The sequence below is a fragment of the Aedes aegypti genome, chromosome 1 (genome assembly GCF_002204515.2).
Source record: "Aedes aegypti strain LVP_AGWG chromosome 1, AaegL5.0 Primary Assembly, whole genome shotgun sequence".
In the NCBI taxonomy this organism is placed as follows: Eukaryota; Metazoa; Arthropoda; class Insecta; order Diptera; family Culicidae; genus Aedes; species Aedes aegypti.
The window spans coordinates 176764029-176785419 of NC_035107.1; the positions used below are offsets into that span (position 1 = coordinate 176764029).

General features: G+C 37.6%; 2 protein-coding genes across 2 annotated transcripts in view; one reads left to right on the plus strand and one right to left on the minus strand.

Moving 5' to 3' along the window:
* LOC5574602 (protein RUFY3) overlaps nt 1-21391 on the plus strand; it is a gene marked incomplete at its 5' end in the record, with an annotated part of 59549 nt that overhangs the window by 9369 nt on the left and 28789 nt on the right. The window lies entirely within an intron of this gene.
* LOC110679370 lies at nt 301-20090 on the minus strand. The gene is made up of 3 exons (XM_021853802.1): nt 19496-20090; nt 18342-19428; nt 301-882 (listed from the first exon to the last, which is right to left on the minus strand). The coding sequence occupies exons 1-3, from the start codon at nt 19718-19720 to the stop codon at nt 506-508; spliced, it is 1689 nt and encodes a 562-aa protein (XP_021709494.1). The 5' UTR covers nt 19721-20090; the 3' UTR covers nt 301-505.

Below are 21391 nucleotides of genomic sequence, written 5' to 3' on the forward strand. Positions count from 1 at the left end.
AGATTATAGTCATGTATAGCCTCAATTGCCTTGGTCTTTAAAACAGGCCCCTTTATCCATCACATTTTCTTTTTCTTTTCGACGAACTTACAATTTTTTCTCTTCTTCGAACACTTAAGTTGATGTCCGATTGAAAATTATTCTACTTAAAATATTCGTTTATATTGAAGTAATCAATCATTCCAGATTTGAAAATTATTTCCATAACTTTTTTTTATAACTTCAAAATACCGCGATTCTATTTCTATGGTACAAATAGTTTTATTCTGCTTGAGCTGCTTCCCGCTTAAAAAGATAAAATTCCGACCAACATTAAATATATTCCGCGTAAAAAAAATCAAATATATATTTAAAAAAAACGACGAAACACACATGTCGCGCATTGTGCTTATTTTTGTATCAACGCAAATTACGTGTAGTTATGTTAGTTCATAGTTTTTTTAAGCTTTTCATGATCAACACGCTGCTTGGAATCATCCTGCACAACAGCATATACTTTTACCAGTTATCTTAAACTAGATTTCTCTTTCGCTGCCGGTTTGGTCGTAGGGAGCTCCGCTTTCGTTCGTTCCCCATCTCGATCTACGGCTTTGTTTGCCAGTTTATACGCTGAGTTGTTCTGCAGATCTTGAGGCTCATGGTGGTTCTTTGGTTTTCTGATACAGCTTACGCACAAACATCCACGTCCACAGCGACTCTTTTTCTTAGGGTTCTCGTTTGCGACAAGGGGAACTTTCTCCGAGGAAAACTTTTTCGGTTGGAACGGAAGAAAATCATCCTCCTCGGTATCCGAAAACGGAGGAATTTGTCGGCTTGTTGTGGGCTGTTGTTGTTTGCCTCTGTCATGTCGCAACTGGGGTCTTACGTGTCTCCATCCACTTTCTGGAAAGAAAACATTGTTTGAATTATATATTTGGTGTTTATATCAGAAGGTTGTTATGACTTCCGAATCTAGCCGTTTAGATACAACAAATAGTTGGAATGAATGTTAATCAGAACTTAGCTTACAAGATGTATAAATACTCAGATTTTACCCTTTCGACATCATTTAGGGTTATTTACGTTTCAGCAGCATATTGTTCCATTGTAAATGGTCGATTACAAGAAAACAAAAACTTAATTTAAGTTCCACTAGTAATAATAATAATGGATTTTTACTTTTTTTAAGTACAGGTCGGACTCGATTATCCGGAGTATTGATTTTTTTTCTCACTCCGGATAATCGAATCTTCCGGATAATCGAATCACTAAGAAAAAAATTGAAATCTTCGATAAAAGAACATAAATATTATCTTTTTTGTTGTTGTTTTATTTATATGATGCGGTGGCGTAGCCAGAAATTATTTTTTAGGAACAATAGGAATCTTTACAAGAAAACATTTTTTGACCAGCATACACAAAAACCACTTTTTTAAACCCCCTGTTCTTAAATACGTTCAAAACTGCAAAACCATTCATGCTGTGTATTGCAACAGCAAATAATCTCAGATTTATGCATAAAAACTGAAAAACAAGAACATCAAAAATCAAATTCCGGATAATCGAGTCTAAAAGTCCGGATAATCGAATCCCGGATAATCGAGTCCCCGGATAATCGAGTCTCCGGATAATCGAGTCCGACCTGTAATTGTTCAATTTCATCTTACTGTCCAATTTTGTCGCCATATAAAACATTAACATTACCGTATTGAGGACATCAACAATAGAACAATACCAGCTGTTAAGCTTTAAGTAACACTATATTTGAAAAAAAAAAAAATCATCAGACCTACTGAAACTTCGTTTTACGTTATAAATTATTAAAATGTCAATCTACATTTCAATGTGTTGATTGACTTTTCAACATAGGATTTCTCCAATTCTTCAAATATTTTAGAAAGATCCACATGGATCTTGTGAGGAATCCGACAAATGTTTTTTTTTTTTAAGAAAACTCATAAGAGTCTGCCAAGAATCTTGATAGTTAGCTCAAATAAAAACCTGAGCTTAGATTGGCAGCTCCCAAAAGTCAAGGGAACTTGTCATCAACTGTCACTGAAAAACCGCACATTCTAAGGGCAGAGCGTGAAAAACGGTCAAAATTCAAGTGAATGCATTTGAAATTTTCAGGTGTTTTTTGATGACTTCACACTTTAAAAAGCTTAATACATATACATAGTTTTGTGTTGGCAAATTACTATTGATTTTTTCATATTAATTTCCTTTTCATAGTGAACAACAAGAAGTGAATATGATCATGACCAAAACAAGGTCATCTGACCGTTATGCACAATCTGCCCATAATTCTAGGTATTTCTCGAAGAATTGAAATAAGGTATATTAACTCCAATATGTTCACTGAGATTATTTCAGAGATTCCTTCAAAGTTTACTCCAGGGGTTTTTCCAGAATCGCCATCCTGAAGAAATTGCTTCAAAATACATAGGGTCAGGCGAGGCAAGATGAGCACCCTAAGCATAAGCGCGATTTAAGCCTCCTTAGACGTTCTTATTTTGGTAAAATTGGTAACCATTATTACTTATTACTTGGACCTCCAACCATTAAAAGTTTTCAAAAGTTATAAATAGTTTCCCAAAAAACGTGTTAAAAAATAACTTATTATCATCGGTTAAAGATACTCCGGGGCAAGATGGGCATCCCCATAAAAAGATGACATTTACTAAAAAAAACTGTTATTTTTATATGCTTGCAATATCCGAAGATATTGTCTCTAATGTTTGATAATACTTCAACTAGCTCAATTTTTTGAGCTTTTATAAAAAAATAAATAACTTTTAATAAGTTGCTAAGATTTTACTTAAAAAACGATTAAATTTGTGGTTTGTTAATATATTTTTAGAAAAAGTTAAAACGGGTGTAATAAATTTTGAGCGAAATTATTTAAATACTAGTGGTCCCGGCAAACTTCGTCTTGCCATCAAGTAGGCTGTTCAAAAACGCGATAAATCGTCCCATACAAAATGACAGTTCCTTTCACGCTCGTTTTTTCGACTTTCCCGGTGAATATCCTGGGATTTTTAAACTCACAAACACGTCGGAACCCTTGACGAACAAAACGGAGAAATAATCATTCAAATCCGTTAACCCGTTCGTAAGCCATTTCGTGACATACAAACACCATTCCATTTTTATTTATATAGATAGATGCAACAGGATCATAACCTAAATATTTGCAGTTTACGAATCCTATAAGCTATGTGAGAAACCACGAAATGAGTAAAATTTAGTCAAGATTACAATATTACCTAAAAAACAAAACAAGGACTCAATACTACAGAAACTGTACTTTCCAGTGCAACTTTTTAATCCATTAATCCCGGGTACAACTTTTTAATCCATTAAAAACGGGTTTGTAAATTGTCGCTAAACATGACAAAAATGTGAAAGTCTCTTCTCCAGAATGCAAATTTTCTTTCAAGGAAACATGGACAATATTGAAAATTGCATCTAAATGAGTTCGTTGCAGGCAGGAGGTAGCCAGATACCCATAATGGATTTGACCAAACGAGATTTTCAATGAAAAAAAAATGTTTCTGCGACAATTTCAATATTTTTTAAACATTATATGAATACTAGTGGTCCCGGCAAACTTCGTCTTGCCATCAAGTAGGCTGTTCAAAAACGCGATAAATCGTCCCATACAAAATGACAGTTCCTTTCACGCTCGTTTTTCCGACTTTCCCGGTGAATATCCTGGGATTTTTAAACTCACAAACACGTCGGAACCCTTGACGAACAAAACGGAGAAATAATCATTCAAATCCGTTAACCCGTTCGTAAGCCATTTCGTGACATACAAACACCATTCCATTTTTATTTATATAGATAGAAGATATTTTAAGACTTACTTTGAAAAAAATGCGGAACCAAATTGAAAATCTCATGTTTTTTTTTGCATCGAACTGACACCTGCAGGGTAAAAAATCAAAATTACTTGTAATAACTAATTACTGGGGCGTCCGATTTAAAAACGGTCTTCGGCAAAGTTGTAGCTGATGAATGTACCTCACAGTATCAACATAGTTCTAATCCCCAAGATCACATGGTCAAACACTATGACACTAATGGCTAAATGAATTGGTTGCTTTTCTCATAGTAATTCCCATATAAACTTTAAAGGGCTTATGCAGTCTCAGTTTTTATCCAAACGAGCTCAAATTTTGGGAGGACACTCAGAATATGATCTAGAATCGAATGAGCGGTGTGGAGCAAAAACGATTTTTTGAACCACTCTAATGGATAGGGAGGAAAAATACGATTTTTACTTATAACTAGTTTTGCATTTTTGTCTTCTGAAGAAAATATAATAGTAGAAGTTTGAAGAAATACGTCGACATTCAAAATATCGAACTGTTCAAAAGTTATTTTTAGTAATAAAAAGAAAAAAGAAGCTATGTATAATAAAACTATATACAACAAAAATAAGGGTTCATGCCGACACTTGTAGTGACGAACCGCCCATAGTTTCTGTCAGGACATGGTTGCTATAGACAGTACCTGCATAGGTTCGGGCACTCAGAATCTCCTGCGTGCCCCAATTGTGCTGGTGTAGAGGAAACAGCGGAGCATGTCGTGTTCGATTGCCCCCGTTTCACTGTTGTGAGAGGTCGCATGCTCACTACATGCGGAGGGGACACGTCCCCCGACAATATTATAGAGAGAATGTGTGCGGATGCCGAGTGCTGGAATGCAGTAACTACGGCTGTCACTCACATTATGTTAGAATTGCAGCGTCTATGGCGCGCCGACCAAGAGTTGGCTGCAGAGGATTAGCCCTGCCGAGGCTGGTCCCTTGTAACATTGTTTAAGTCGGCTAGGAGAAGCAGTTTGCCTAGGCTACTTCTGCTACACGTGTTGTGCTATATGCACTGGTCCCTTCCCGAAGAAATACCGTAAGGTGGTTCCGGGGAGATGAGGGTCTGAGTCCAAGGGTCATGTCGATGCACTGTTCACCACTTGAGCAATTCTAAATGAATTGCTCATGCACAGTGCATAGGCTGGTTTTAGCGGGTCGTCGTTGGTGCGTCATCCCCGCATTCCCTGAGTTATCTTCTCAGGGGATCTGTTTGCAGATTTCCCCCTTGTAAAAAACAAAAAAAAAAAAAAAAAAACCGCCCATAGTTTGTTTGAAAATTATGCTAATATAATGTTGCGACGATAAAAAAGGCGTTATTAAAAGCATGAAACGAGCTCACCTTTTGGTAATCTATCCTCAACTGAACACGTATATCTTCTCGCACTCACACAACGTGAATCACACACGACGCCATGACAAAACACGTTTGCTTTGGCTTCTACGACGCACTGCCCAGCAGAACGCAACACGACTGCTTGGACTTCCACGACGCACACCTCTTAAGACAGACAATATTTTGATAAAGAATAAAATCTTCATTCTTCGTGATTTGTACGAACGTGCACCCAAAACTATTTTTGCCTTACAGCTACACTGCCCATAACTGCATATTTGTAACATTCGACAAAAGTAGGCATTGAGTAAATGGGATACCAAGTTATCATTTTACTGCAGTATGGGAGGAAACTAAAATTTCAAAAAATCATTACGAATTCAAAAGAGCTTATTTGAGGCTGAAATTTTGTACAACTCATATCGCATATTGGGTGAATAGTCAGAAAATAATTCTGATAGAAATTTCGTTACAACTATATTATGAGGTTCATGTATAATCTCAATGTGACTGTTATGCGATTACAATTGCCAATGTGACAAAACAACTTGGTATTTTTTTTCGAATTTTCTAGAACAATCTCACAGATTTTAGTAAGTTGATCAAAAGTATTTATCATTTGATGACTCTCCATGGTGCTAACTCCAATTTGTCAAAAATGTCGAATGTGACTGTTATGCAGTTATGGGCAGTACATTTGGAAGCAGATTTGATATTGTTCAAACTCTCTTCGCATGTACTCATCTTTAAATATGTTTTCAAATTTTTCAACGATGAGAGTTAAATTGCAGTAGGTCGAAGGCAAATCAATATTGAAGAAATTACAGATAGTTTAGGAACGGAACCGCCATTCTCCTTGAGCTTTACTAGGATGTTTATTCGGAACCATTGAAAATTAAAGAATTGCTTCTACGAGAATTCATGTGGTTTGGAAGCCATGTAATTTTACTAAATGCTGAGTAAACTAGAAGATTTTTGAACCTTTAATCATCTGTTGAAATGTTTCCAATATATTTACATGTATGTATGCCAAACTACTTGTCCAAAACCTGCAGTATATTGATCAGGAAAAGGCAAGAAAAAAATGTTTCTATAAAACTCAAGGTCCAAGAATTAGAAAGTCATAACTTAAAAAATAGTAATTTTTAATACAACTTCATGCTCCGGTGTTTGTAGATTGGTGTTAAATTTTAAAAATATATTTTTGAGTAGGTAATATTTTTGTCTGCTCTGGGAGTGGTTTTTACCCCCAAAACCCCCCCTTGGTTGCGCCACTGCCCTAAGTCAAGCCCACAGCTGAATGTGGTTCTATAATTTCACACTTTTACTTATTTTTGATCATGGTGCTCATCTTGCCAAGGGTGAAAATTTATTAATATATTCAAAACAATTAACATATTTTTTTAATATTGATAAAAGTTTTACTCGAGATTATCTCCAGAAGATTGTTCAATAACTATACTGCCGTGAATCGCAAGTTAGTCACATCTGCATTTTGATCAAAATTGTGTTGAGCTCAGTTTACAACATATCTTCCAATGGTCTTTCAGCTGTACTAATGAGATAATATGATTTGTTCGGAAAAATTGAGAAAAAAAACAGCAGGTCAAATTGTCCCATACTGAAACGTAACCGCATATCAGTGCCACTAAAGATTTTCGCACCCTGTAACATAAAAATGAATTGTGTTTTGATCATCTTTATATTTTTCTCGGAAAGATATTGTAGTAAAAAGCAAATTGTGAAAGTTTCATTTTGATTTGAACATGTTCCAATCCTCTGGAATTTTTTGAATATTCGTATGGAAACAAAATCGAGCTATGTATCAATGGTGCTTAGATAAATAGCGCCTGTGCGACTACAGGGGACTGTCTACTAAGGGAACACCGATTGATTTTTGATGTATTTTTATTTACGTTGTGTTGTTGATTTTTGAGTTGAAACTTATGGCCGTCATTTCAATTTATCATATCATATCATCATCTAAAACTTCGGTAAAAACGACACAAACAAGGGGTGCTCATCTTGCCCTACCTTCCCCTTCTCACCTTGGATTGTCCTAGGAATTGCGAAGTTTTTCTAAAAACATACTTGGAATGTTTAAGTTTCAAGTAGTCGTCACCCTCGGGAATCGCTTTATACATCCTGCACAAAATTTCCCCAGGCATTCGTTCTCGAACTTGTTTAAAAAATACCGTTTTGACTCATATTCCGAACACTTAAGGCCAGCAGTGACTTCAAATGCATCTGGCAGGCATAAATTAACTGATATTTGTAAAAGTTTTAATTTCTTCGGAAAGCCTAACTGTTAGCTGTGTAGTGTGCTGATAAAAATGTTTATTTGAACTTGTTTAGTATTGTTTTAACGTAAAAGTATGGAACAACATTTTGATTCAAATGCCGAACACTGCGTTCATTCTGTCTCATATTCCGAACACCTTGATTCAAATTCCGAACAGCACGAATAAAGCGTATTCAAATGAATAATTTCGCAAATAATTTTATTCAAGCTAGTTTTACTGGTCTTGAACTAAATAATCATCAATACTCCCGAGGTATAAAATACATTTAAAGACGTTAAAACTGAATTGCAATCGACTGCCATTTCCTGGTTATTTGATGACATATTTCAGCGAAACATTTCAACCGAATCGCCATACAAAAACGGAGTGTTCGGAATATGAGTCTGTTCGGAATTTGAGACAAAACGGTACATCTTGACTTCCCTTATGGATTTTTTTAGAATTATTCATGAATCACTGGAATACATTTTTCGAGAATTACTTGCAAAAATCTCCCAATTTTGATTTTTAACATATCATTAGGAGTTAGCGAAGACATTTCTTTAAAAAAAGACTCTGCTAATTGTTCTAAGAACAGGATCAGAATGTTTTAATATCGTTAGAGAATCTTCCTTAGGAATTCCTTCGAGTAACCTTCATGGCTTTTTCCAGTATGTGGAGATATTTCAAGATATTTCTAGAGCCAGTGACAAACGGTAGTAATCAAATGCTGATTTTCCATACAAAATGCACAGGTTTGGGGCTCTGTATCTCAGCTTCTGAACTGTAGGCTGAAACTTGGATGACAAACTCAAAACAACTTGAAGTTTGTGTAGTAAATTCATTACATTGTAATCATTTTCCAATAAGTTTTAGAGGGCTGTTCAAAGACAAAAGGAAGTAACCAAGAGATTTTTTATTTTAATTCAAAAACGCTTTTGTTGTACAGTTAGTAACCAAATTCTGTTTTCCATACAAAATGCGCAAGTTTGGGGTGCTGTATCTCAGCTTCTGGTAGTCCGAATTGGCTGAAATTTGGATGACGAACTAAAAATATTTAACGGAGAGTCTGGTTGATTTGTGTAGTTTTATTTTTCAACACGTTTAAGTAGAGTAGATGGCATTACAAGGTATCCTCGTTGTCACTTCTCAAAAGAGCATAAGCTTGTTTTACTGCACTGCAATAAAGTCATCGTCTGCAAAGCTGATGAATATATGGGGCAGAATCCAATGTTAAATAGTATATTCTAAAACGCATCTCCTATTTAATTCATGTAATTTTTCAAACGAAATTGACCTTGATTATTTTTATGAGCTTAATCAGCTTTCCCAACTCATGTTAAAACATTACCTACAACAGCTAGAATTTCATCACTGAGTTGAACGCCATTTAAACAGACGGCGATGAATTCTACCAAAACGAAGGACATGGTTGCAGGTATTGATGCTGAGGTAGTATTTAATAGGAATGTGTTTTAAATTGTTGAAGACTTTGTTAACCTTGGAACAGTTTTAATATGTAACGATGATGTTTCCTGTGTAGTGAAAAATTCCGTTCCATCCCGAGGGAAACCAGAATTTTAGTTTTCCAAGGTATAACTTGTTTGTTTCTAAACGAAAAAAACTTCCAATTTGTTGCAGTCCATTTCATATTGATTGGAAAATATTCATATCAATAAGGAAAAAAAATCATCGTCTACAGCGCCATCTATGATCGAAAATGTACCGTTTTGCCTCATATTGCGAACACTTAAGGCCAACAGTGATTTAAAATGCATCTGATAGGCATAAATTAGCTAATATTTGTGAAAACTTTGATTTCTTTGCTAAGTCTAACCGTTAGCTGTTGGGTGTGCTGATAAAATTGTTTGTTTAATCTTTTTAATACTGTTTTTACGTAAAAGTATGGAACGACATTTTGATTCAAATGCCGAACACTGCGTTCATTCTGTCTCATATTCCGAACACCTTGATTCAAATTCCGAACAGCGCGAATAAATCGTATTCAAATGAATCATTGCGCAAATCAATTTATATAAGCTGGTTAAACTGGTCACGAACTAGAGAATCATCACTATTCCCAAGGTATAAAATATATTGAAAGACGTTTAAATTGAATTACAAATGACTGCCATTTCCTGGTTATTTGATGACATATTTCAGTGAAACATTTCAACCAAATCGCCATACAAAAACCGAGTGTTCGGAATATGAGTCTGTTCGGAATTTGAGACAAAACGGTACCACCCGCTTCTTAGAGTTAACGGATTCCGTTCAAACCATGATAGTTTAGCTTTTGAGAGTCCAAAGGAACAAATATGGGGGTTTGTTCATTATGGGCCTCCCTAGTGTACACGTTATGTACCACACTCCATGCATGTTTGCCCATTCTCGCTTGGGTTTGAGAAAAGAGCAATTTTCTAAAAATCTACTAATATTAGGATAAACACTCGTTCATGTAGGGTGGACACTAGAGTGGTTCAAAAAATCGTTTTTGCTCCACACCGCTCATTCGATTCTAGATCAAATTCTGAGTGTCCTCCCAAAATTTTAGCTCATTTGGATGAGAACTTTGAACTTTGAAGTTTATATGGGAATTATTATGAAAAAAGCAACCAATTCATTCAATCGGTCATAGTGTTTGCCCATGTGCTCTTGGGGATTAGAACGCTGTTGATACTGTGAGATACAAAAATCAGCTACAACTTTGCCGAAGACCGTTTTCAAATCGGACGCCCCAGTAATTAGTTATTGATTTTTGAATGAGTTGTAAAACTTTGGCTATAATTATTGGGCTGTTCTGCAGGCATCACTGGATATATGCAGTAAAACATAGTAGCCATGATATGTGCGTGCTATCTTTCGCGCCAGGTGTAGCAATGTTGCCTATTCAGAAGTTAAATGAGCACTAGACTGATGCAAATTTTGAAATTTTTTCTCCCCTATGCTTAAACGATGTCAATTATGATAAAAAAGATCCTCCCAAAATTTTAAATGATTCGGAAGAAATTTGGTTGTGTACACACTATTTGAGGTTTATATGGAGTAATTTCCAAAAGGCAAACCTTTTGTGTTCAGTCCTCTAACTGCTCATCATAATAATCTATGGAAAAGTGAACACACTCATCTCATTTGAAAACTTTACAGCTACAATTTTGCCGAAGACCACATTTCGATGAGACGTAAGGATAATTTGGTATTATTGATAACAAAGTCTAAATCATGCTGAGATGATCATTCAATTAGTTTTAGAGCAACACTGCTGTTTTGCTGCTGTAATGAATGTGTTTCACAGTATCAACGTAGCTCTAATCCCCAAGAGCACATGGGCAAACACTATGACCGATTGAATGAATTAGTTGCTTTTCTCATATTAATTCTCATATAAACTTTAAAGGGCTTGTGAAGTCTCAGTTTTTATCCAATTGAGCTAAAATTTTGGGAGGACACTCAGAATTTGATCTACAATCGAATGAGCGGTGTGGAGCAAAAACGATTTTTTTAACCACTCTAGTGGATATCAACTAGATTCGTGTATCGAAACAGTACAAGCATTAACCGCAGAATGCTAATGTCGCGACTGCTCGTGTTACCAACATCTAGTTTTCTACGCGCTAACAGCATGAGTAAAGGCCTTAAAGCAGGCATGCCCAACCTTTTTGGCTCTTTTTCGACATAAATGGTTGGTGCGTTCGCAAAAATAAACCAATATGACCAAAATTAGTCTCAAATGATAGCTTAAAGTGTCGAAAAACTTTATAAATCGTTTCAAACGATCCTCTACAACAAGACAATGAACAAACATTGAAAGATAACAGTTGAAGGTAATTATAAATAACATGAGTTTTTTTTTACATCAGCACCACTAGCGTTCTACTAATATTGGGGATGGTACACAAATTATGTCACGCTAAATTTCAACTTTCTCGACCCCCCCCCCCCTTTGTCACGTTTTTTGTATTAGTCCTCCGAAAATTTTGTAAGGCTTGTCACGCTTGGCTTGACCCCCTCCCCCCCTTAGAGCGTGACGTAATTTGTGCACGACCCCTTGTTTCATTATTATCATAACTCTTCATGCAGCTTTTTTTTTTTTGTATGGTATTCAGTTGGAGCTGCCTGACAGCTTAACTTGTCAAGGCTGAACCCTCGGTCTGGCTTTTGCCAAGTTTCCCCTCTACCAGGACCAATACTCAGACGGACTAGGCAATGGCGCCCACTTGAACACTGCTTTTTTATTAGTATTGTGACGTGGTAGTTTTTGAAAAGTACCCATATTCCCTTGCTTCTGAGAAAAGGAAGCATTGTGAAAATCAGCAGCTCCATCAGAATTTGTTTGAAATAGTAGTGTAGTAGTGTCATTACTAATACTGTCTAGTCGTAGTCGAAATGGTTTTGAATAATTTGTCATTCAAGTGCTATTCTGATTACTCCTGTCTTTTACGTAAGATTGGAGTCTTAAATGTCAATTGTCGTCAAGTCTTAACAAAATTAGGATGTTTAGTAAGAGTTCTAGTTAATTTCATTTTTGTTGTTAAAAGTATTTATTGGTCAATACGTTCATATATCCTTGTCTGTTCAACAATTTTTCGAAACTAGCAAGTTTCTCATCTTAGATCGATCTCAGTGTCTTACTTTCCATAGTAATTTTTATAGTGGATATTGAAGAGTAAAGTTACCTTAGGCTTCTATTACAGTCTCCTACAAGATTCACTTTTCGGTGGCAAATGCAATGCTTCACAACGCCTACTTTCTACTTGTAAATTTTGCGAAAATGAAGCTGGAATTAGATTATTTATACCGCTGTTACAAAAGAGGTATTTCTTATTATGGCAATGTAAAAATCATATAAAAATAAGATTGTCGCCACTTATTTCTACTCAGTGAATCTACTAGTCATTTTCCTAAGAGTTCCTAAGTATTCCCTACGTCGTATATGATAACGATGTATCTAGCTAGCTAATAGTAAGAGTGGCTACGGATCATTCTGGTTAGCAAAAGGCAAACTGAACGTCACCAATAGTATTAATGTCCACTTCGAATAGATTAATTATTTGAAATGGGTATCAATTCTATCAATGACGCAGAATGTCCGTTGGATCACATCCGAGATATTATTGCGTCTATGCCATATGAATTATGACGCGGCTTTAAGCAAAAAATGCCAAAATGTGATACCACCACTACAGGTTACGCCTTTGGTTTCCATCATATGGGCTAATGGATTATGCCCTCCCATCGCGGCAAGGTCGCATAACCAAGGGGAGGGATAACTCTTCATGCATCTTGTTTCGACTTTATTTCGACACATTTTACTCCAGGTCGACTCAAAAATCATCTCAATGCAATATGCTCTGAAAACTACGACGTAGCAGGCGGCCTATTTTCGGACGATTTCCGAACGAAATTTCGTGATCCCATATTTGCAGATCAAACAAAGTTCGTTGTTGTTACAAAAGCAAAACATTAGATGCTAATGGACCGATGCACGAGTTCACTAATTTGACGTTTCAGCGGTGCCGAATTCACTCGTTGCCATGGTCACGTAAATAACACGGCACCGCTCAAACGTCAAATAGTGAACTCGTGCATAGGTCCATACTAATTTCATAAGTATTTTCGTGATGTTAATACAGTGAAACCTCCATGAGTCGATATCTGAAGGGACCATCGACTCATGGAGGTTTCACTGTATTAATTTGTATTTTTATTCTATTTAATATTTCAGCTTATTATTTTAATATAAGGTATGGTTGAGCTTTTTTGTATGTCCAGGCCTCTGCTTGGGTACGTCAGGAGTTAATCATCAATATTAACCTCCTTTTCCCGAGCAGCCTAGATAGCCGCGTATGTCGGTAGCGGTTGTCTCAACTGGCTAAGAATCAACACTACGGACTGCCTGTTCCGGTGGTAAAAATCCACCTCACAGGTGACCCCTAATTTATGGTGTGATGCATACCGTGCCTAGGAATGAAGGGTTAGGGGGGTCTAAATAAAACCTAACCGCTAACGGAGCCTGTGGGGTACCAGGGCGCCCTCCACAGTATTGAGTCCTTCCTGTGCTACCCGGAGCAATGGCCCGAGTAACACACATGTTATAATTGAGTATTATCAACTTATATATGACTAGTTTTGGTCATATATTAGTTGGTAATACACAATTATAACATGTGTGTTGCTGGGGGGTGCAGGTGACCTTGTGTTTCTCCGAGATAATCGGCTGCCCTTCTTCAGTCTCTATCCTGAGGCTTAATAAGAGTGGGATTATGAATATGTTGACATTTAATTTAAACTAGTGGTCCCGGCAAACTTCGTCTTGCCATCAAGTAGGCTGTTGGAAGATGTCAATGATACCTCCCATACAAAATGACATATTAGTACTCTCCCGTTTTACCAAATTTCCCGAAAACTTCTCTAAACTTTTTCGTCGCACGAACACGTCGGAACCCTTCAAAAAACAACAGTGAAAGAATTGTGTAAATCGGTTGTCCCGTTCTGCCTAGTTTGGGTAGTGGCTACGGTTAGGTTAGCTCAGATCAATCTTCAGCATAAAAGAACAGCAACGATCAATCTTTGCAGACTCATGCAAAATGGTGCAGCCCAAGTGGCGCTAGTTCAAGAACCCTACTTTCGTAGAGGGAACTTCTATCTAGGTAACCTTGTGGACCCAGTTTTTGCTACTTTCAGCAAACTTGAAATGGCAAACTCGCGCACCATGCCCCGCGCATGTGTGCTCGTTAATAAAGCAATCGTTGCTACACTCATTTCTGAGTTAACTACCAGAGATGTATGTGCTGTCACAATCGATGTTTCTGTTGGTGACCTCAACAGGAAATACGTCTATTGTTCGGTATATTTACCACATGATGAACCATCCCCAACGGATGACTTCAAACGAGTTGTCGTACACTGCGTAACAAAAGGTTTTCCGCTGATTGTGGGCAGTGATGCCAATGCTCATCACATCATCTGGGGTAGCTCAGATATCAATTTGAGAGGCTCCAGTCTGATGGAATACTTAAGTAGTACAGACCTTGGATTACTTAACAAAGGCAATCGCCCAACCTTCATGGTTTACACAACTGCTGTTCGACCAATATTGGAATATGGATGTCTTGTGTGGTGGCAAAAGGGCGAAGTGAGAAACAATCCAATCAAAATTGGGCCATCTCCAAAGGATGTGCTTGATGGCGATGTCTGGTGCGTTCTCTACAACTCCCACAGCAGCGCTTGAGGTCATTTTCGACGTTGCGCCACTACACATATATCTTAAACAAGAAGCATTTTCTTGCTCTTACCGTTTATGCGTACTGGATCTACTGGAGAAAAATCCAGTGAATCATAGATCTACACACACTTCGTTGTTTCCACTTTTGGTGAATTGGGACAAAATTGTCCTTGTTCCAAGTGATCTCACAATTGCTTGTAACTTTCCTTACAGGACATTTACCACACAATTCCCTTCACGGGAAGAGTGGACGTCTGGCTATTTGGAAAGAAGTATATCAAACAATATAGTATGTTACACTGATGGCTCCCTTCTTGAAGGTAGAGCTGGTGCAGGAGTATATTCTCGTGAGCTAAGGCTGAATCAGTTTTACTCACTTGGTAGAAACTGCACCGTTTTTCAGGCGGAAATATTTGCTCTTATGTGTGGAGTGCAATCAGCACTTCAACAGCGCGTAATGGGTAAAGTCATATACTTCTGTTCAGATAGTCAGGCTGCTATAAAAGCTCTCGCTTCGGCCAACTCAAGGTCGAAGCTTGTTATCGCATGTCGAACTCAAATTGAGGAACTGAATTCAGTCAACTCTGTAAACCTTGTATGGGTACCTGGCCATTCTTCCATCGCTGGAAATGAATTGGCTGATGAGCTAGCTCGCGATGGAGCATCGCATGACTTCATTGGCCCTGAGTCGGCTATTCCAATTTCGAAGTGCTGGGTGAAGCTTCAGATAAACTCTTGGGCGGCAACTCAGCACAAACAATATTGGAATTGTTTGGTGTCATGTCGTCAAACAAAATTGTACATTACTGAGCCATCTCCAAGGGTGGCGAAGTATTTAACAAATCTGTTAAAGCAGAATTGCAGTCTCTTGGTCAGAGCGTTGACAGGCCACTGCCGACTCAACTATCACATGGCAAATATTCAGCGTGCTGACTCATTTGTGTGTGATAGATGTGACTCCGATTATGGAACTTCGTATCACCTGATATGTAACTGTCCTGTTTTTTCGCAAATGCGATTCCAATTACTTGGTAAACATTTATTAAGTGAAACTGAATTCAGAAGCCTGAATCTTCAGGACATTCTGTTATTCTCAACCCGCTGTGGTAATGAGCTATAGGCTCTCTTTGCGCTCATGCGTTTTGCAGTGCCCTTTTTAGGGCGCTGTTCGAACCCATTGTGGCATGGAGCTACATGCTCTCAATTCGCTTATGCGATCTTCCCTCTTCAAGGGACCCCATTCCTATTTCCTCCCATCTTTCCCTTCCCTTTCCTCTCCCATCGGGTAGATGATGAAATAGGCTCAAATATGGCGATGGCACAAATCTCCCAACTGGTGGGGAACGTGCCTTTGGAGCCGGCCTTCTGATACCTGATACCTGATGGTTCCATGAGTCGATATCGAGTCATGGAACATCGACTCATGGAGGTTTCACTGTATTAATTTGTATTTTTATTCTATTTAATATTTCAGCTTATTATTTTAATATAAGGTATGGTTGAGCTTTTTTGTATGTCCAGGCCTCTTGTTGAATGGCGCAATTCATTCTAGAAAGCCGGAAGGTTTATTAGGGGAAGTGGTGGTAAAATGAATAGGGTTGGTAAAATGAACACCCTGCCTTTTATCGAGAAAAAACAAATTTCATAAATTTTTATCACGCACGGACGATTTAGAGCATAAATCAGTGTGTTCGGGTTGATATGGAGGTCAATTGAAGTGAAAATATCAACGAAAATTAAGATTTTAGAAAACCACGTTTGAAAACGAGAGCTGATGCAACTTTTAGCTCGGAGGTCTTGAGGTTTTTCAGTGATGTGAATATCGTTGTGATATGATGTCAAATCTGAAACTTTTGTTTCGTTTTGAATGAGTTACAATCTGGGAGGGAAAAACCAATACAAAATTTCTGTACGTCATAGTGAGCCGGGATTCCGCTGTCACGAACTGTCACTGTGAGCCCAGATCTCAAACATTGGACTCACATGGAAAAAGCGCGTAACTGATTAAAACACATTTTCGCATTTCATCAAAAGTGACTAAAATTGAATGAAAATCAATTCATGCACATAATGCAAGTAATGTCACGTGAGCACCTTTCAACTGATTGAATATAAAGCATTGAAAAACGCATCGTTTTACTTTTTCCAATGAAAATTAATAATTGGTGCATAGAAAACTGTGGCCCTTTTCCATGTTTTTCAGGAAATATCGAAAGTACACAACAAAAGAAAACTAGCGGTTTTCCCCAAGCGCCTTGATTGTTGTTGGCAAGCTGGAGTTATCTTGCAGTTCAAACAAACGTTGTTCTATATTTCGTGTGTAGTATCGGCGCCTCCCTCCCAGGTTACAATCATTTATAGATATATTGCTGTGTGCGTTTGAAATGCAAATATCAAATGCGGGAACACCAAATGCGGTAAGATTTTTCACAAGAAATGCGGTGTCAAAGATAAATTTTCTTGCTAGGGCGGCGGTGATTTATATAAACGTTGCTAGGTATCCTTTTATTGTTATGTGCTACCACGTTTAGAGGCTGATTTGCACCTCAAATGCAAACAGCAACATTTTCGGGAATGCAATGAAAATTTTAAAAAATATTAGTTTTGCTCACGTTTTTTGCACGATGTTCATTTTACCACCAACAGCTGTTTATTTTACCCACATAGTACAGGTTAAATGAACATTTCAATAGTTTTTTGTTAGCGCTAAAAATATGCGAAAATTTAGCTATTTTAGTCTTAATTCGTGTTGTTGCTTTAGATAATACATATCTTTATTTTTGATCTTGTGTGATAGAACTATACATATTATCGTTTTTCTATCAGAAACAAGATGATATTCTTAAGGTGTTCATTTTACCACCCCTTCCCCTATTCTAAAATCTCTAGAGGAATTTCTAGAGTAATCCTGGAATGAATTGTGAGGAAAATCATTAAGAATAATTTTTGCATAATCCTAAAAGATTTTTAGGCTGAATTCCTTGGAGATAGTTTTAGAAGAATTCTTACTTTGGAGCATTTTCTAGATGAATTATTTAGAGAAAAATAACCACCATCGTTTTTCAAAACCAATTTTTTGTTCAAAATTGAAGTAATTTTCAAGAAAATCTATCATTGCATTGCACATGCGATCTGTATTGAAATGAAGATAATTTTGATGAAGATTTATTGAAGTCTGAACAAAAGAAATGGTTTTTAATTTTCAATGATTGCTGATGAATGAATGTTGGATTCTTGAGCCTTAAAGGAGTTTTGGTGATCTCTGACAATAGTTGGATAAATACGACGAGTGTTGAAAATATCGAATTTGGCAACGAGTTGCATACAATATTTTTTTGCAATAATTATTGCAGAAATTAAATTTCCAACTCTTAAAACAGAACTGAAAAATGTTATGAAACAGTGCTAAAAAGTAGCGATTTTCAAAAAAAGTCGATTATGGTAAATGCCCCTCACTTATTAGCAGGCACAGATTATTATAATGCGCAGATTATTATAATGATGAATTATGTTGTTTTTTGACAACCGTCGATTATACCATATGCCAAATGTCTAACTCTATTCAGAATAAAAATTAAATTGGGTTTTAATTTAAAATATGCAGAAAACAAATTCTAATCAGTTTGAGGAAAAATCAAAATTTACCACTGGTTTCAGATGCGTTCGGCTGTTTCTCCATCATCAGCAGGACCTCTTCTTCCGAATGATCACCCCTTCGCTTGGAAAATCTCTTACGATCCCATGGTTTAAAGTGTTCTTTCTTGACGGCTGCTTTCCGTTTCATGGCTTTTCGATTCATCCGCAGCTTGACCGATACGACAACGACAAGCACCAGAAAGAAGATCGCAAAAAAGACAGTTGCTGTTAAGAGTTTTATTCGCATCCAACGTCGTTCATCTTCGGTTGTCTCGTCCGAGTCGTCGTTTTCTGTTTCCGTTGAGTCGTCGGATCCCAATAAACTATCCATTAATCTCATGAGTCCCGAATTTGATTCGTGGTCAGCTTCGATCACTGACTTCTTCCTCACAGATCTAATGGCGACTTCAGCTTCGAAAGTTTTTTTGATTCGCAGAATCGATTCCAATCCTGGATAGAATGTAGCATCTGTAAGGCACTTCTTTAAATTTTCTTCGATCCACTGCATGAATCGGACTGCAAACTGATAAGTTTGTTTCCCACTAGAAGTGCAATGTAGAACTGTTTCCACGTATATTCTGAGTATCGATAGAGAAGCTTTCGTTCGCGGATCGTAAACCTGTCTTGACTTCAAGGGTACCCATAAAGATATAACTTCTTTGGAATCGTCGTCGATCTCAAGCCTCGGTAGAGGAATTTCCACACTCGAGTTGAAACTCAACTCTGAGCACTTGGTATAGTTTTGATAGGTTTTAAGCACCTGAATGGACGACTGAAATCCGCTCGCGTCTAAATCCAGGTTAGACCAACCATTGCCATCCGTATCGAGACGAAGTTTGATCTTCTTGAAATACTCTTGAACGTTTTGAACGGAAAAGTAGCTCACGTTTCCAGAGTAGAAACAGTATTTTGTCACGGGATAGAGATAGCTGTGTAGATAATCTCCAGTCGTATCATACCAAGCAGCTACGACTACATCGTTCTTGGTTATCAGCTTGTCAACTACTCTGCTGGCGGAGCTAAAGTAGAGCAGGAGACTCTGAACGATTTCATCGGACAAGGGATCAAACTTTTTCTTACGATACGGCATGAGATCCTGTAACATGGTGGAAGGTAAACGTTATGCAACGATGTTTGCTGTAGATTTGTTCATTATTGAGTACCTGGAATATACGCTTAGCTTCAATTATTCGGGGGTCATTCATATCGAAACACCTTCCCACGCTGTTGTACAGTACAGTTCCATAGGACTGTCGATTGTCTATAGGCGTTACGTCGTTGATCACTTGTGCACTATTTATATTCATACTAAGTAGCACTATCAATAAAGAATACAAATAAACTGATAAAATTGCCCCTACGCTCCGATCAACATATGCAATCTGCATTATTCCGTTTCATTGTTTCTTCTAATGTTGATCTTTGTCCTCCGGAAATAACACACAATCGTTATGCTTCACTGCGTACCGGAAACGTCAACCACGATCGTTTCTGAGCCGCCTGCTACGTCATAGTTTTCAGAGCACATTGCATTGAGATGATTCTTGAGTCGATCTGGAGTAAAATGCACCATTTAAGAAAGATGTGCCGAAATAAAATCGAAACAACATGCATGAAGAGTTTTGATAATAGAAACAATAGTAGTAAAACGCTAGTGGCGCTGATGTAAAAAAACTCATGTAAATTATAATTACCTTTAACTGTTATCTTTTAATGTTTCACAGTTCGAACGAAACGTGTAAATTTCTGAGACATATAATGCACATAATTGGAGCGTGGTAAATCATGGATATTTACATGGTATGTCATGTAAACTTCAATTATATGTCATGTAATCCAGCAGGATCCTGAGTGATTACGTGTCATATAACACATATTTACATGATTTCAGACTTAAATTTACATGACATCATGTTTACATTGCATAAATGAAGTTTACATGACGTGTAATCTTCATTATTTTTAACAGTGTTGTTCATTGTCGTGATGTAGAGGATCGTTTGTTACGATTTTTAAAATTTATTCGACACTTTAAGGCCTTTACTCATGCTGTTAGCGCGTGACTAGATGTTGGTAACACAAACAGTCGCGACATTAGCATTCTGTGGTACATACACGAATCCAGTTGATTTGTGTCCACTCTACAGGGCACCTGCATGTTGAACGAGTGTTTATCCTAATGTTATCAGGTATCAGGTATCAGAAGGCCGACTCCAAAGGCACGTTCCCCACCAGTTGGGAGATTTGTGCCATCGCCATATTTGAGCTCATTTCATGATCTACCCGATGGGAGAGGAAAGGGAAGATGGGAGGAAATAGGAGTGGGGTCCCTCGAAGAGGGAAGTTCGCATAAGCGAAATGAGAACATGTGGCTCCATACCACAATGGCCCTAAAAAGGGCACTGCAAAACGCATGAGCGTAAAGAGAGCTTATGGCTCTTTACCACAGCGGGAGAATAACAGAATGTCCTGAAGATTCAGGCATCTGAATACAGTTTCACTTAATAAGTGTTTACCAAGTAATTGGAATCGCATTTGCGCAATAATAAGATAAACGTTATGCAATCGTTACATATCAGGTGATACGAACTTTCATAATAAGAGTCACAACTATCAGACACAAATGAGCCAACACGCTGAATATTTGCCATGTGATAGTTCAGTCGGCAGTGGCCTGTCAACGCTCTGACCAAGAGACTGCAATTTTACTTTGACAGATTCGCCACCCTTGGAGATGGCTCAGCACTGTACAATTTTGTTTGACGACACGACTCCAAACAATTCCAATATTGTTTGTGCTGAGTTGCCGCCCAAGAATTTATCTGAAGCTTCACCCAGCACTTCGAAATTGGAATAGCCGGCTCAGGGCCAATGAAGTCATGCGATGCTCCATCGCGAGCTAGCTCATCAGCCAATTCATTTCCAGCGATGGAAGAGTGGCCAGGTATCCATACAAGGTTTACAGAGTTGACTGAATTCAGTTCCTCAATTTGAGTTCGACATGCGATAACAAGCTTCGACCTTGAGTTGGCGGAAGCAAGAGCTTTTATAGCAGCCTG